This window comes from Babylonia areolata, chromosome 7 (assembly GCF_041734735.1).
Source record: "Babylonia areolata isolate BAREFJ2019XMU chromosome 7, ASM4173473v1, whole genome shotgun sequence".
NCBI lineage: Eukaryota > Metazoa > Mollusca > Gastropoda > Neogastropoda > Buccinidae > Babylonia > Babylonia areolata.
The window spans coordinates 54,847,207-54,864,651 of record NC_134882.1 but is presented as its reverse complement, the minus strand read 5'-3'; the positions used below and the strand labels follow the sequence as shown (position 1 = coordinate 54,864,651).

General features: G+C 40.9%; 1 protein-coding gene across 1 annotated transcript in view; it reads right to left on the bottom strand.

Annotated features, from left to right (window-relative positions):
• The window catches only part of LOC143284122 (nuclear pore complex protein Nup98-Nup96-like), a 48,083-nt gene that overhangs the window by 10,106 nt on the left and 20,532 nt on the right, over window positions 1-17,445 (bottom strand). The window contains 11 exon segments of the mRNA XM_076590777.1: window positions 1,509-1,642; window positions 2,637-2,816; window positions 3,431-3,540; window positions 5,435-5,533; window positions 6,001-6,142; window positions 7,638-7,780; window positions 8,723-8,869; window positions 8,872-9,027; window positions 10,088-10,237; window positions 11,356-11,481; window positions 16,871-17,042. Of these exon segments, the coding sequence (XP_076446892.1) occupies window positions 1,509-1,642; window positions 2,637-2,816; window positions 3,431-3,540; window positions 5,435-5,533; window positions 6,001-6,142; window positions 7,638-7,780; window positions 8,723-8,869; window positions 8,872-9,027; window positions 10,088-10,237; window positions 11,356-11,481; window positions 16,871-17,042 (1,559 nt within the window).

The window sequence follows — 17,445 nt, the reverse complement described above, 5'->3', positions numbered from 1 at the left end:
ATGGGACAGTCTCTCTTTTTTCTCTCTCTTTGTCAAATGTTCAGGATAATGGGAGTCTTTTCTTTCTCTCTCTCTTTGTCGAAAGTTCAGGATAATGGGACACACTCTCTCTCTCTCTGTCAAAAGTTCAGGATAACGGGACACACTCTCTCTCTGTCAAAAGTTCAGGATAACGGGACACTCTCTCTCTCTCTCTGTCAAAAGTTCAGGATAACGGGACACACACACACACACACTCTCTCTCTCTCTCTGTCAAAAGTTCAGGATAATGGGACTCTCTCTCTCTCTGTGTCAAAAGTTCAGGATAATGGGACTCTCTCTCTCTGTCAAAAGTTCAGGATAATGGGACTCTCTCTCTCTCTCTGTCAAAAGTTCAGGATAATGGGACTCTCTCTCTGTGTCAAAAGTTCAGGATAATGGGACTCTCTCTCTGTGTCAAAAGTTCAGGATAATGGGACTCTCTCTCTGTGTCAAAAGTTCAGGATAATGGGACTCTCTCTCTCTCTCTCTCTCTCTGTCAAAAGTTCAGGATAATGGGACTCTCTCTCTCTCTCTCTGTCAAAAGTTCAGGATAATGGGACTCTCTCTCTCTCTCTCTCTCTGTCAAAAGTTCAGGATAATGGGACTCTCTCTCTCTCTCTCTCTCTGTCAAAAGTTCAGGATAATGGGACTCTCTCTCTCTCTCTCTCTCTGTCAAAAGTTCAGGATAATGGGATACACTCTCTTTTTCTCTCTCTCTTTTTTTTTTTTTTTTTAAATATATTATTTTAAGTGTAATAAAAGCTTATGTGTTTCACCAATTACATACTCCACTGACAAACAAAAAGTTTGTTTTTTTTAAGTCAAGTTCACAAAGCACAGACCACTTTGCTGTATATACCTATCCACTAATTTCCACCAAATACACATTCTATTGATTCAAAATATAAAAGTCAAGTCCACAAAGCAGATACGTTTTGATGTATGTATATATCAGGCAAACTGAAAAGTTCTGTTTCAGAATAAATGCTCTTGCACATTCTCTCTCTCTATCCTGAATTTGTGTTAAATACCAGCATTCCACCAACAATTCCTATCTTCAATACTTTTCTCCCTAAAATGAATGGTTTCAATCAAAATCAAGCTAAACAGTTTTGATATTCCATCCCATTCTGTCTTTTTGTGAAGAATATCAAAACACATGCCTTGAACCCAAGCTGGATTTCATTACGTTCAATATTCTGGGCAAAAGAAACTGTTCAATCTGTATGCACACAGACACACATATGGGTAAACAAGGAGCGCTGAACCACAGGTCTTAAACCCAACATCAATTTCAGAATGTTCAATATTCTCGACAAAAATTGTTCACTCTGTACACACACATATGGATAAACAAGAAGCACTGAACCACAGGTTGTAAACCCAAGCTCAATTTTCCATCAAGTTCAATAATCTTGGCAAACATAACTGTTCGCTCTGCGCACACACACACACGTAGACAACAGGAGACAACAGGATCCACTGACCAGAGATGCAGAGCCAGAGCTCGCTTCCAGTCCAGCCCACAGCAGGTGTTGATGGTGTCTGGACCATCCCAAAGCAGCTGACCCGCCAGCAGGCAGTACACACGCTGTCGCTGCTCACGGATGAAGTCCGTCGCCTGGAACATTTAGAGAGGAAGGTCGGAAGGATGGTTATACGACACTTCTCTTCCGATACAGTATCCATGAAGACCTGGGTTAAAATCAGTCACGCCCTATCTCCTAAGTTTGACTGGAAAATCAAACTGAGCATCTAGTCACTGTGATGAGACATTTAACCAAGGTCCCAGAGCAGCACACACTTGGCACACTGTAAAAAACCATGGCAACATAAGTGTTGTCCTCTTGCAAAACTATGTAAAGGAAATCCACTTTGATCGGTATACAAATATATAAGCATGCCCTTGAGGCCTAAGAGCATTAGGTTAAGCTGCTGGTCAGGAATTTGCCTACGTCAAGTGTGCATCCATACACACCTGGGTGGAGTGAGGAAAATCAAGAGTAAAATGCCTGTTCAAAGGACACACTGCCGATGCCTCAAAACAGGTACACGAGAAACATAGCCAGAGACAAGAAGACCTAGACAGCCTAATTTTCTACCCAGAACCCAGGAGACACACACACACTCCAAACTCACCATAATTTTCTACCAAACACCCAGGAGATATATACACACACACTCCAAACTCACCATAATTTTCTACCAAACACCCAGGAGACACACACACACACTCCAAACTCACCATAATTTTCTACCAAACACCCAGGAGATATATACACACACACTCCAAACTCACCATAATTTTCTACCCAACACCCAGGAGATATATACACACACACTCCAAACTCACCATAATTTTCTACCAAACACCCAGGACACACACACACACTCCAAACTCACCATAATTTTCTACCAAACACCCAGGACACACACACACACACACTCCAAACTCACCATAATTTTCTACCCAACACCCAGGAGACACACACACACACTCCAAACTCACCATAATTTTCTACCAAACACCCAGGAGACACACACACACACTCCAAACTCACCATAATTTTCTACCCAACACCCAGGAGACACACACACACACACTCCAAACTCACCCCCATTTCGGCCCACTTGGCCAGCTGCACGGCCACCATTTGCCGCGTGATGTCGCTCCCGGCCGCCTGGGCGATCAGCAAGGCCAAGCGGTCATCACCTGCGTCCTGAGCCAAGCTGCACGCCTCGCTAATCTGACGACCGCTCAGGTGAGACAGGATCCCTTGCAGGTGACCCTCAGGCTTGACAGGAATGAAAACAAATCGTGAAATAATAATGATGATGATGATGCTCATAATGGCAATAAAAGTTCACTTTGTGTGTAGTTTTTTTCAGTGCTGAAAACAGAGTGAGAATGGGATAGGCAGGGGGATAGTGACAAAGATGAGAGTAAATCAAGAACAAAGAGACCAAATGAAATTGAACCGGGAAGCAAACAAAAATCCCCTGCTGAAAAGAATTTCCAAACTGCAAGAAAAAACGTCATGTTAATCTTTGAAGATTTAAAAAAAATTTTTTTAATATTTAAAACTTTAATGATTTATAGCAATGCAAATGTAAATGTATGAACTGAAGGTGTGGCTGCCATGTTCATGTGATGTTCCACTGAACCAACTGCTCTACTTGTAACTCTTCTTCCCTTTTCATATATTTTTAAAAAATGACTCTCCGGTTTCATGAAAATAAAATGTTAGATTATTACTTTTCTAATACTCTACCATTATTCCATTGCATTTCCAATGAATGTGTTCCATAGCCTAGCAGGTATTAGGCACCATATGGAATAATCCAGATACCCAAGCTCATACCCTCCTGAGAGAACAGCCAGCAACAAAGGAAAGGTTCATCAGCTTACCTTGTGTGCAGCGGCAGCAACCTCTGACTGTATTTTGGACATGGATGCCTCAGACAACCACTTGGAGAAGGCCTCTCGCCTGGCCTGGCACTCGGCATAGCCTCCACGCTCTGAAACATGACCACCAGTCACAGAGTTGTCACGGATGTTCAGTGCTGGCACTTTAGTTGGCCCAGCGAAAGTTCATGAACCCAGGAAGTAGGGCATGGATATAAATAAACAGTGGCTGACAAACAGGCCGTGCCAGCGGCACTCGCTGTACGCTTGTTCAGCGGTAAATCTGCTTTGTTTCTTTCGCGCATCATCTTCCCGGATGGATTGGAAATAACGACAAAAGAAGTGGGTTTCTACAAAGAATGCAAATGAGCTTTCCATTGACTCCAAACACAATATATTTTCTTACATAGCAATTGTTGCGGCAACGGTTGAAACATGCATGAAGAAAGAGAAGAGAAGGTCAAGCAGAAACCTGATCGCAAAAATCGTAAAATTTAAATCCCTCTCTAAGAAAACATACGCTTATTACAATGAAATCGTAAAAAATCACCACAACATTTAGCATGCCTGCATGCAGATCAGCCCACCCTTTTGAGTTGTAGATTTTTTCTTGTCAGCACAACAAGTGTTTAAATGAACACATTGTAGCATGGTGAGTGCAAGCAGCAGGGGCATGGAGAGCAGGGTGAGTGTAATCGCTGCAGGAAATGTGTGGATGCTGTGGAAGCGTGAGAAAAGTGGGGCAGGGGCTGCGGGGCCAAGTGAAACAAAGGGTGTCCAGGTTTGGCACGCGGGGCCAGAAATACCGCGGTGAATGCGCCGGCCAATGCAGAGTGTGGTGGGAAAGTCTGGCATTAAAAAAAGTTTGACCCCAGACGCTGCTCGGAAACTAAAGAGGTGGATTTTGTGCTCGGCTGAGCAGCCGTGTTGTCAGTGATCCTTGTGTCACTGTTTTTGTCAAAGCTGAGTGCTTTCATTTTCGTTGTCCTATACTGACTGGTATTTTGCACAGGGCAAGAATACATACCCATGCCAGATTCTGCACCTGTAGATCATGGCAATGTATATGGAATTAAACTGATCCTCATACAATAATCTCCTTTCCCCAAAACAAAAACTAAACAACAACAAAACACCTGTCATTTCCCATGTGTGAAAATGAAAGAAGATGATAAAAAAAAAAAAAAGTATGAGAAAACGTGGAACTAAAAAATGTACAGTGGACTAAAAAAAATGTACAATATAAAAAAGAGACCGAATTGAGAGAAGGTTTGGAAAATTATCACACACAACAGGCCAAAAAAGCAGAAAGAGAAAGAAGGGAAAAGAAGAGGAAAGAAATGCACACACACACAAGACACCTTCAGCAAAGATGTATGTTCTGCAATGCACAGGCAATATCAGAGCACTCTTCCGAACAAAATGAACAGATTCTCTGAATTTATCACCAGTAATGAAGACTACATAGCAGCAGTGTCAAAACTAACAAACTGGACTTTTGCAGGATCCCAGTCTTTAGATGTGGAGAATGCTGTAGCTAAGCAGAATGTGCAGGGTGAACAGGTGGGTGCACTGTCGTTTCTCCACAGTATTGTGGAATTAGAATATTTTCGCACTAACTGATCCTCTAAAAAGCTATAACAATGTAGTTGTCTTGTTTTCCCACCGATTATACTGAAATCTATCCTTGCAAACCTGCGTACGCCAACTCAAAATTGTTTCAAATCATGCCAAAATTATACCTGTAAACAGGTCTGAACTCTATTGCTCAGTCAAGAATCGAGAAACAAAACATTGAGAACAAACCAGTAAAATGTCTCCAAGAATCAACAAAGATAACAGTAAGCATGAACCTACGAACAGTCTCTCTGAATTGACAATAAAAAGAAAACAGTAAGCATGAACTTATTTAAATACAATCTCCCGTAACAAAGACAGCAGTGAATTAATAATCAAGACAACTAGAACTAATCCAACAAACAGCACAGCAGTAACTAAGTCACAGACCTGTGTCCTTGTCAAGCTCCTCAGGGTCGCCCCACAAAGCCACACACAGCTGCCACACTAGTTTCATCTGTATCTGCATGGCTGCGTCTCTCTGCTTTTCTGGAATGAGACCAAATAATATATATATATATTATCGGATGATGCATTATATTATGTCACAATCAGGCACTCTAAAATCCATACATCCAAACTAAATCTGATTGATGTCTCATCCTCTGATTTCACTTTGTATATAATCTGCACACACACACTCACACATGTGCTTTTCAATGTCAATAATTAAAATTTTCAACCATACATATGTACACCCCACCCCATACATGTACCTATGTATTATTTCTCACACAGCACAAATAAATTAATTCTATTAATCGTTGTTGGTTACATACTTGGATGTACATCAAATTCAGAATCCATGTTTGAACAAAAAATCCATTCCAGAATTCCAAATCTAACACTCACACACACACCAAAAAAAAGAAAAAAAAAGGGGGGGTGGGGGTGAAGAGAAACAGTTCCCATACAACAAACACAGCTTCACATCCGCTCCTCCAAAACACACTCACCAGACCAGGTTTTAGTGGCACTGCCCCGTGCGTAGCAATGCAGTGCGGCCGTAGTGGGCAGAGGGGTGGCCACAGGGCAGCCCTCCTCGTCCCCCATCCGACAGTTGGCCACAGCTATCTCCAGCAGCTCTTCGTGGCTCTTCTGAAACAGGAAACCATTTCACATCTTAATTTTGGAAAAAAAAAAAAAAAAAAAGTTAACATAGTGAGTAATTTGGTTAAAAGGACCTCCCACGGAGAGGACATCCAGGACCCACTGCCTCAAACAACACAACCTGAACCAAATACGCAAAGTCCTGAACCACCTGACAAACATGGGTTTGGCTTTTACTGCAGCATCCTTGGGTGCTAGTTGGCCTTTGGGGACCATCCCAATGCTTACTGTCCTAAAGCCCTCTTGCAGATGAGAGTGCATGTGCCTCCTCTGTTGTTCTGATGGTCAAAGTCAAACACAACTCATTATCATACGTATGTTTGGGAGTGAAGGTGGTGGAGAATATTTCCCGAAGTGCTTAACACTTCTGTTGGTGACTTGTGTAAAAACACAGCACTTTAATTTAAACAGTAGACATAGTTGTGTTTGAAGAATAATTGGGCTTCGCACAAAGAACATGTCCACCACTCCAGCAACACAGGATTTGTGTCAGTTTTTGCAATTTTCTGGGGTTTTCTGATACTGTAATTAACAATTCATCTACAACACATTCATTCTTCAAAGAACTGTGTGTTAATATCATTATCCCTCAAACAAGCAAAGCTTATCACAAACGTATTTAAGTTCAATATGTTCCAATAATCATCTCCCCACCCAATTGGTTCCATGCCAAAGATCTTGATAAAGAGGCTTCTGTATATGCAAACATACACACTTTCCAAACATTTCACATTCTTCTCTTCAGATTTTTGTTGCAGACTTCATCAGTTCATGATATGAAATATTCAAATACAGACAACAAGAGTAATTCAAAACTAATTAACAAGAAAAAAAGAAGCAAAAGCAGAAAACAAGTCAGAAATACCCCAGTCCCCCCCTCACCCCCCTACACACACACACAGAAAAAAGAATACATCAGACTGCATAAGTCATAATTATTACAAATGACAACCGAGAATAGAAATTCTCAAAACTAAATCTAAATCAGCCACCTTCATTACGGATTAATCAAAAGCAAAAGCAGAAAACAAGTTTCAGAAATAATCCCCCACAAAAATATATGCATATACATATATATATATGTACAAACACATCTATGACTGCACAAGTGCCAGTGGAGTGATGGCCTAGAGGTAATGCGTCTGCCGAGGAAGCCAGAGAATCTGAGCACGCTGGTTTGAATCACGGCTCAGCCACCGATATTTTCTCCCCCTCCACTAGACTTGAGGGGTGGTCTGGACGCTAGTCATTCGGATGAGATGATAAACCAAGGTCCCGTGTGCAGCATGCACTTAGCGCACATAAAAGAACCCACGGCAACAAAAGGGTTGTTCCTAGCAAAATTCTGTAGAAAAATCCACTTCCGATAGGAAAAACAAATAAAACTGCACGCAGGAAAAAATACAAAAAGAAGAAGAAGAAAAAAAAAAAGGGTAGCCATGCGCTCTCCCTTAATACAAATACAAAAAATAAAGTGCCTTACCCTGATGAGGTGATCGGAGGAGTCAAAGAAGTGGGCCACGGCCAGCTGCTCCATGGACACAGTCCAGGCCTTTCTGCGGGACTCCCCCTGTCCACCCCCGACCGACGGCAACAAGGAGTACTGCGTCTGTTTGGCTGACGGACCTGAAACCAAGGGCTCATTATTACCTCTTCACAGCTTCATCAAAAATAAAAGTAATGATTAGTATTTACATAGCACTAAACCTTGTGCTGTGCAGAGACAGATCAAAGCGCTTTCACACCAGTCGGTCACACACATGTAATTCTAAAAGTGGCGAAAATCTGAAAACAAGGAAGAGGCTGGTGAGGGAGGCTATCTTGGGAAGAGGCAGGTTTTCAGGCCAGACTTGAAACAGCTGAGTGCAGAGACCTAACGAAGTGAAAGAGGAAGCTCATTCCAAATGCAAGGTCCAGAGACAGAGAGAACAGCGGCTGACCGTTGAGTGTTTGAATCTGAGAATGCATAAACAGAGAAGAACCAAGCCAATCGTAGAGAGTGAGATGCGAGTACCTGAACATGTGACCAAACAAAATTCCATACTTTTCCAGACCCTTTCTAAACCAGGCTGAAAAATTTCCATTCAAAACACAAAGCCAAACAAAACTTTGTATGTTACAACCCTGACAAAGGAGATATCCCAGTGTTGGTCAGTTTTCATCACTTTTTTGTTTTTGTCAATTGTTTGTTTTCTTAATGTATTAAATAAACTCTTCGTTGAAAGACACTTATCAAGATTTTACCCAAATTCCAAGATTTTTTCCCCACATCCTGCTGGGCAAAACATATTTCTCCCCATCTTCCAGGACAGGAGATGGGTTCTCCCATTTTTCCAAGATTTTTCCAAACTTCCATGAAACTGCACGGAGAAACCTGTTGGGGAAAACATAATTTTCCAAGTTTTGTTGTTGTTGGGGTTTTTTTCTCTCCCAGCCCTGGAAATGGTTTTCAATTTCCCAAGACTTTTCCAGACTTCCATGACACTGTACAAACCCTGACACAAAAAACCCAACCAAAAAAAAAACCCCAACCTATCCAAGAACACATGAACACAAATGCAAACTCACTCTCCCCCTGCTCAGCAGCCGTGCAGGGGGCGCCGGCGTGTCCAAGACTCCAGGACGGGCCCCAGCCCAGCCGGAAGGATCGACCCATGAAGCAGCCGGCGTCCACCCACAAGTCCTGCCGCCGGTACACCAGGGACTCTCTCACATCGGCACATCTCGCTGCACCCGCAGCCCAACGATCTTCCGGGGCACGTCTTCCGAGGTCATGCCGCTGCCAATCAGCTTGTGCTCTGTGGCCGGGGGGTGCAGGAAGGCTGGAGGAGGCCGGCCAAAGGTGGTGTGGCCAAAAGTGGCTTGGAAGAGAGCTGTGTACAGAACAACAGTGTAAGTATATAAAGCTTCACTGTTAAATGATGTCGCCTGGAAACTGAACAGGGTTCACACTGGCACTGAATTACTTGTGTGTGTGTGTGTGTGTGTGTGTGTGAATATTTTCAAGAGTAAGGAAACAAAACTGTCAACAATAGAACTTGAATAACAAAATTTTAAACTTTTTAAAAACCTTTAGAACACCAAAAACCAATTTTTAAAAAAATTGTTACATCAGGACATTTTTTTACTGCTGCAGTTTGCTCTTATGCATCTTTGACTGCTAAATTCACAAGAATATTATTATTAAGATCATTTTTGTGTATGTGTTTTTTTGTTGTTGTTGTTGTTGTTTTGTTTTTCATTTTCAATAATCATCAGACTTTTAACTTTAATTTCAGGTGGAGCATTTCACTGCTGTGCTTTATCATGGACAGAAATGATGTTTTTGGGTGGTTGTTTTTCTGCCAGTAACACTGAGCCATAATTAAAAACCTATAAAACCCTGGGTCATTTTTCAAAAGACTTTTAAGTACCCAAAATGTGTAAGTCATTTTTTGCAAATTCTTAAAAACTTTTAAAACCTGTATGGACCCTGTGGAAACCAATATCAAGAAATACTCCCACAACAAGAAGTATGTGGTTATCTAGCTTTTAGAAATCTGTTTCTTTTTCTGTTTATCTAGCTTTCAGAGATTTTAGAAATAAATGCTGCTGTGTGAATGAAAAGAGTATGATGATCGGAGATAGATATACCCAAGATTTCAAAATATAACACTGGACAATCTTATACCTGGGTCCCTTTGCAATAATCACAGGTCACAGATGACAGCATCCTGCACATTGTACGTGATTACGTAAGTTTCCACAATACATTCTCTTTTACAGTTGTAGGCAGAGAGGAAGAGAGAGAGAGGGAGAGAGAATGGTGATGGGGAAGGGATCCAGAAATATGGAAGGGAAGTGGCACTGAAAGGCTGGACCTCCTTACAAATAAGCAATCAAAGCCTAACAAGAAAACCCAAAAGCCCTACACAAAGTAAAGCTCTCTCTCACTTTTCTTTTCTCTCAACAGCTCCTTTGGGTCAGGTGACATGGAGCGAGGAGTCAGCGACTGCTTGATGCCCAGTGACGTGTTCATCAGTGTGGGCATGGACTTTTCCCCGCTCCTCAGGATCTTTCCCTCACCTCTGTACCACAGCGACTCTGAACACATCATGAGTAAAGAAAATAATTTTTTTAAAGTTTATTTATTGTAACTATGAAGACTTCTGTCCAAAATGTTAATTTTCTACAAAGAGGTTTTTTTTTGCTGTTGTTGTTTTTATACTTAGAACTTCAATCCAAATATGAACATTTTCTATTTTTGAATGTATACAAATCCCTGTTTGTTCTTCAAAGGGGATAAACTAAACAATGCTGATTTCAAATAAATTGAAAAATAAAGGAAATCCAACCATACCTCAAACTGGCAGGACTTCTTTGTCATCTTAGTTACACCAGATCTGGCACCACAGGTAACAATTACACCAGATCTGGCACCACAGGTAACAAACCAGCACCCTAAGATCTCATTCAAAACAGGTCAGTTTTACTTTCACCGATTTCCCAAACAGCAAATAATCTGCGTCGTCATGAAAAGATATCTCACTGCTGCCAGATCTTCCCAAACCAGTGAATTATGTAACACTGGAATTCAAGGTTATGTGGAGCCGGTAATGTTTTGTATTACTTTTTGTCACAACAGATTTCTCTGTGTGAAATGTCAGCAGCTCTCCCCATGGAAAGAGTGTCACCACATTGCAGCACCACCCTTTTTGTTAATGTCTACAAGTGTAATTGGTTTTACTACCAATGTGGATTTTTTTTCCCCAGAATTTTGCCAAGGAAAACCCTTTCTTTAAGGTCTAAAAGTGTAATTTATTTTACTACCAATGTGCATTTTTTGCAGGGGGGGTGGGGGGGGGCGAACTGTTTTACTTCCATTGTGGATTTTGGGGGGCAGAATTTTGCCAAGGAAAAGCTTTTTGTTAATGTCTACAAGTGTAATGTGTTTCACTACCAATGTGGATTTTTTCTTTTTTTCTCAGAATCAGGGGACAACCCTTCTGTTACTATGGGTAAAAAAACATGCGCTATGGGGTTTCACACACGACTTTGGTTTATTGTTTCATCCAAACGACAAGAACACAGACCACCCACTCAAGGTCTAATGGAGGGGAGAGTAAAAAAAATCAGTCAGTGTGGTGTTTCAAACTCATGTACAATCACTTCCCGACTGGGCGCATTACCACTAGTGGCAGTCTGCTCACGTGCTAGCTCACCTTTGTCACCTTCCCCCTTGTCTTCAGCAAAGAAGGAAGCTTTCATCAGCTGCACATTGCGAGCCGACACACCCAGTCGCAGAGGCAGGGAGTCGTGTTGTGCTCCGTCCTCTTCCATGGATTCCACTGCAACACAATGGGGTGCTAATTACTATACAGGTGTGGCTTTCTTCCATTTCCCTTCCCTCCACACCACACCCTCTTACTCCATACACACTCATGGTTTTTTTTTCCCCATCTGCGTAGTTGCAGGATACAGGATTTTAATAGAAACCCCATCTACACCATGAAGCATTCCTTTATTTTAACGATTTGTTTGGGTTGCTGCCGCAGTGTTTTGCCTGGTTCCTCGCTTGCTCAGCAAAATGCAGGACACCATGCTCAAGCTATGCGATCGTGGTGCACTATTACACCAAGATTGCTTTCTTTAGCTGATGCTCAGAAAGAATTGAAGCGTCGACAGGTGCAATAGCCGAGTGGTTAAAGCACTGGACTGTCAATCTGAGGGTCCCCGGTTCGAATCACGGTGATGGCGCCTGGTGGGTAAAGGGTGGAGATTTTTACGATCTCCCAGGTCAACATATATGCAGACCTGCTAGTGCCTGAACTCCCTTCGTGTGTATATAGAAGCAGAAGATCAAATACGCACGTAAAAGATCCTGTAATCCATGTCAGCGTTCGGTGGGTTATGGAAACAAGAACATACCCAGCATGCACACCCCCGAAAACGGAGTATGGCTGCCTACATGGCGGGGTAAAAACGGTCATACACGTAAAAGCCCACTCGTGTGCATACGAGTGAACGTGGGAGTTGCAGCCCATGAACACAGAAGAAGAAGAAACGTCAATTTGAAGAAGACCGTGATGAACTTTCACTGGACAATTCAATAGAAAATAGAGGTAGCAATGAAGAGACTGGCCAAGATACAATGATCAGTGAGTGAAAATATTAATTTATATTGTGCAAATTACCTGACTAATGTTTGTAATGAACAAGTTGAAAATGTGACAAAAAACAAAACACGGATTTCACAACTGCATGTCACTAAAAATACACACAACTGGAAAACATCATGTATTTTATATTCTTTATTTATTTACATTTCAGAAAATATATACTTTTTTTTTTAGGTGTCTCTCCAATAACAAAGTGCATATAATTTTTTTGAAAATATATACCTGTTTTTGTGAAAAATCCCTGGCAAATAAATTTCACTTAAATCTTATTTCCCTGGCAGCGAAAGGGTTAATAGTGTGATTATGCAGTCGAGTTAATACTATAATAATGTACAGTGGGGTTATAGTGATTATGCAGTGGAAATATAATGGTTCACAGTGTGGTTAATACAATAAGGTAGTGGGGTTAATAGTGTGATTATGCATTTGAGTTACTACTATAATAGTGAACAGTGTGGTTAACAGTGTGGATATCGGTGGAGTTCATAGTGAACAGTTGGGTTAATAGCTAGACAGCTAGACAAAATGTTAGCAACAAACCAATTACGATTGGATGTGAAGCAAAGTCAAAATATAAGTAGTCAGCCAGCCATTTACAATGACAGCGTGACCACCTTACTGATTTCACACACTCAGTCTGCATGCATTTTAAGTGTTTATATTTTGTGGTGTATGACTGTGTGGGAGTTTAGAAGATGGAAAAAAAACAGGGAGGGAGAGAAGACAAGACCTCAGAAAACCAGCAGACAGTGCATGCATAGACATATGGGTGGGGCAGTTTTGCCGTATTTATTTTTCATATGTTTTGCCTGTATATTTTAATGTAATATCCTAACTGACGTGATGTGCTTTAAGCATTCCTGTTTCAAATGGAAAATGAAATCTAAATCATCTTTTTTGAGTTCTCTGTATTTGTTTTGTTTCTGGTGGGGTCAGTGTGTGTGCATGCATGCGTGTGTTACCATTTCATACAGATAAAATGTCAGAACAGGAAAGAAACAAGTGGAGAAGACAGTAGATCACAGCATGTCAAAGTACCAAGAAATTTAATTAATTCTTTAATATATACACAAGCTCTTTAATTCCCAAATGTCAAATGCTTGAACAATATGCCAAAACTCAGTTGTTGTTTTTTGGGGTGTTTTTTTTAAAGAACTGTGACAATCAGATTCCATAACATTCTTTACAAGTGAAATCAGTGGAAAAAAGAGGAGGAGGAATGCATAAGCAACACTCCCAGAACAAAAGGTAAACACAACATACACACACACACACACAAACTGAAATCCTAAAATCTGAGTATACAGAACAAAACTAAATCATATAAACAGAAATACAGAACAATACAACTGATTTAAACAAACTGATTGTACAGCAAAATAAAACAATCATAAAAACTGAATATACAGAACAATACAACTGAATCATACAAACAGAAATACAAAACAATACAACTGAATTATACAAACAGAAATACAAAACAATACAACTGAATTATACAAACAGAACATACAGAACAATACAACTGAACCATACAAACAGAAATGCAGAACAATACAACTGAATTATACAAATAGAACATACAGAATATAACTGAATCATAAGAACATTTTTTTTTTAAATAGACCCTCCAACTGCTGTGACAAGCATGCTTGTCAGCGAAGAGATGTTTTTCCCTGTAACCAAATGGAACTTACAAGTCAAGTTGTCTCAATGTCTGCCACCATTTTTATAGACTGGACTTCATCTTGGGATTGTGTTACTTTTATTCGGCAAACTGAGCTGCACCAATAAAAACTACTCAAAACATACCAGCTGCACTTAAATCCAAGCCGCACATTAGAAAATCATTGAAGAAAACCAGCAGCAGTGTACAAGTGTATGTAGAACTGCACTGTATTCCACACACTGTGGGGTATGAAGAAAACCAGCAGCAGTGTACAAGTGTATGTAGAACTGCACTGTATTCCACACACTGTGGGGTATGAAGAAAACCAGCAGCAGTGTACAAGTGTATGTAGAACTGCACTGTATTCCACACACTGTGGGGTATGAAGAACACCAGCAGCAGTGTACAGGTGTATGTAGAACTGTGCACTGTATTCCACACACTGTGGGGTATGAAGAAAACCAGCAGCAGTGTACAGGTGTATGTAGAACTGTGCACTGTATTCCACACACTGTGGGGTATGAAGAACACCAGCAGCAGTGTACAGGTGTATGTAGAACTGCACTGTATTCCACACACTGTGGGGTATGAAGAAAACCAGCAGCAGTGTACAGGTGTATGTAGAACTGCACTGTATTCCACACACTGTGGGGTATGAAGAACACCAGCAGCAGTGTACAGGTGTATGTAGAACTGTGCACTGTATTCCACACACTGTGGGGTATGAAGAAAACCAGCAGCAGTGTACAGGTGTATGCAGAACTGTGCACTGTATTCCACACACTGTGGGGTATATTACAAGTACAAACATGCCCAGTTAGTGTCTTCACAGCTACAAACATGCCCAGTTAGTGTCTTCACAGCTACAAACATGCCCAGTTAGTGTCTTCACGGCTAAGTGTTTTCATAATAAAGCTATTCACAGATCCCCTACAACACCTCAAATGTTTGACAGTCAGACATCTTCAAACCACTCCACAGCATGCACCACACGGGACACACAAAAATGCACATTATAGAAAAAACAATTAATTTGACCAAATTAACTTTTTTTTTCTGATGGTCATTAATTAGGACTGAAACTGCATACTTTTTTGAACTACTTGATTTGACAAAATCATCAGATTTCTTTTGTTTGTTTTTGGTGGTTGTTTTTTTTTTTTTTTTTACTTAATTCAGTTTTTTTTTTTCTTTTGTTTTTGTTTTTAACCCACGAACATGCAAAAAGAACGAAACAACAAAAAACACTCAAATATTAAGCAAAAAAAAAAAAAAAAAGGCTTGTCAAAAGAAAGCAATATTTCCGAAAACAATCATCACATTTTCTTGCTCCAAAGATTATCAATAGTTTGGGACTGAGACACAGTTTTTAGCTATTTAACTCACTCGGGACGACAAGTTTTCTCCCTTGCTTTTCCCCACAGACCGCACATTTGTACAGGTTTGGAAAAAAATTACAAAAAATACAAAATACAGAGTAAGAAAATGAAACTTTGAGAACTGGTTTATTACGTGTTGAGCTATACCATATAAAAAAAAATCAAATTTCTCATCTTATTTTTATAGTTTTGCCATATGTAGAAAATACTGCCAATTTTTCACCCCGAATCACCATACCCATGCTCACTTTCTGCATTAAGTTCGCTTTCTTCTTCGTCATCATCCACCTCTTCAATGTCCGACCCTTCAGTTTAGCATTTCAAGTACTTCGGCAACCCTAAAACATTGTCGTCGCTGCACTGTTCGCTCCACAACATTTTGAGAAGAGCCCGCTTTGCTAACAGGCTGGCACACGAGCAGACGACTGGTCATTGACTTTGTCAGCGTGTGTGCGAGACGGGTCACGCATGGCAGGCTGGCCAATCATACCATTCGATTGTGGAGTGACCCAGAATAGCGCACTCTGCTTGGCTAATCACAAAATCACGTGTACAGGGCGTGATGGATTTTTATTTCTTGAAAATGCTATTCCATTCCGTCGTCTGAAACCGAATACATTTTATGTAGGAATGATCATGCATTCCTTCGTCTGGAGAGAGTTAATCTGAAGAAATCATCACAATTTCTTGCTCTGAAGGTGGTGAGCAGTTCAGGACTGGGATAATTATTGTTTAAAGCCAGTTAGCCTGACGAAAACATATTTCTTGTTACAAAGATCATGCATAGTTTGGGACTGAAGTCTGACAAAATCATTTTAATTCATTGTTCCAAAAGTCATGAAGTCTAGGACTGAGATACAGCTTAACAGCTTATAGTTTAGGATTGAGACGCATACTGTTTTTAGCTGGTTGGTCCAACACCACCACCACCACCCAACAAAACACTGGTAACTTCCTATTCAAAAGGTCATGATATCATTTCTGATTGAGACACTGTTTCAGAGCTATTCACTATGATGAAATCATCATATCTTGCTCCAAAGGTCATGAATAGTTTGAGACTGAGACACACTGTTTTTAGCTTATCTAGTCCAATGAAATTATCACAATTTCTTGCTCCAAAACTCATGAATAGTTTAGGATTGCGATGTGGACTGTTTTCAGTCTTTCAATTTGACTGAATCTTCACAATTTCTTGTTCCAAAGGCGGTGAATATTTTTGGATGGAGATGCACACTGGTTTAAGCAAGTCACAGCCTGACCGAATCACATCAGCTTCTTGTTCCGTTCCTCATGGTAAGTTACCAACAAGTGTTCCGAGGCATACACTGTTTTAGCTGAACCTATGATGACTGATTCAGTCAATCAATGGTTCGATTACACTGTTTTAGTTGAACCGATGACTACTGACTCGGTCAAACAATGGCTAGATCTCCCAAAAGTCATACCCCACACACAGACCCACAAGGGGACTAGGCAGACTGCACAGGACAGGACCACCACCACATACTCATCATCTCCGAGGGGAACTGCTCTTGCGTGATGTCTGGCAGCATCTCCATGTCGTCCTCCTCCTCCCCCACCATCAGTGCTGTGGCCCCCACCTCACCGGCCTCCCCCACCTTCACCCCCAGTCCTTTGTGGTCTCGTTTCTGGGGCTTGAACACCTGGATCTTCTGCTTCTGTGGACAGAGAACAACACTGTTTGACATATGTCCACTCCAGTGACAATACTGTGGAATGACTGATTTAAAAACTGCTAGTAAACAAAGAAAAAGTAACAAAACACTGGTAGTACAAGGAAAAAATAACATTCTGGCAGTTGAAGGTTACGGTTAAAGGTTCCATAGTCTTTTTACGGTCATTGGGGCAGCAAATTCATAAAATCACAAGACTGATTCAGAGCTGACAACCACAAATTTACAAATGGAAAGTCCCAAACAGCCAACAATTGGGCAATCTGCTTTTACAGTGAATGACTACTGTCAAACCAAAGAGAAAAAGAAAAGTACACATTCACAGTTGACAGCTACATCTACCACAACTCTTTTTAAGCTCCAGCTTACTCCTCCATGCTTGGCCTGT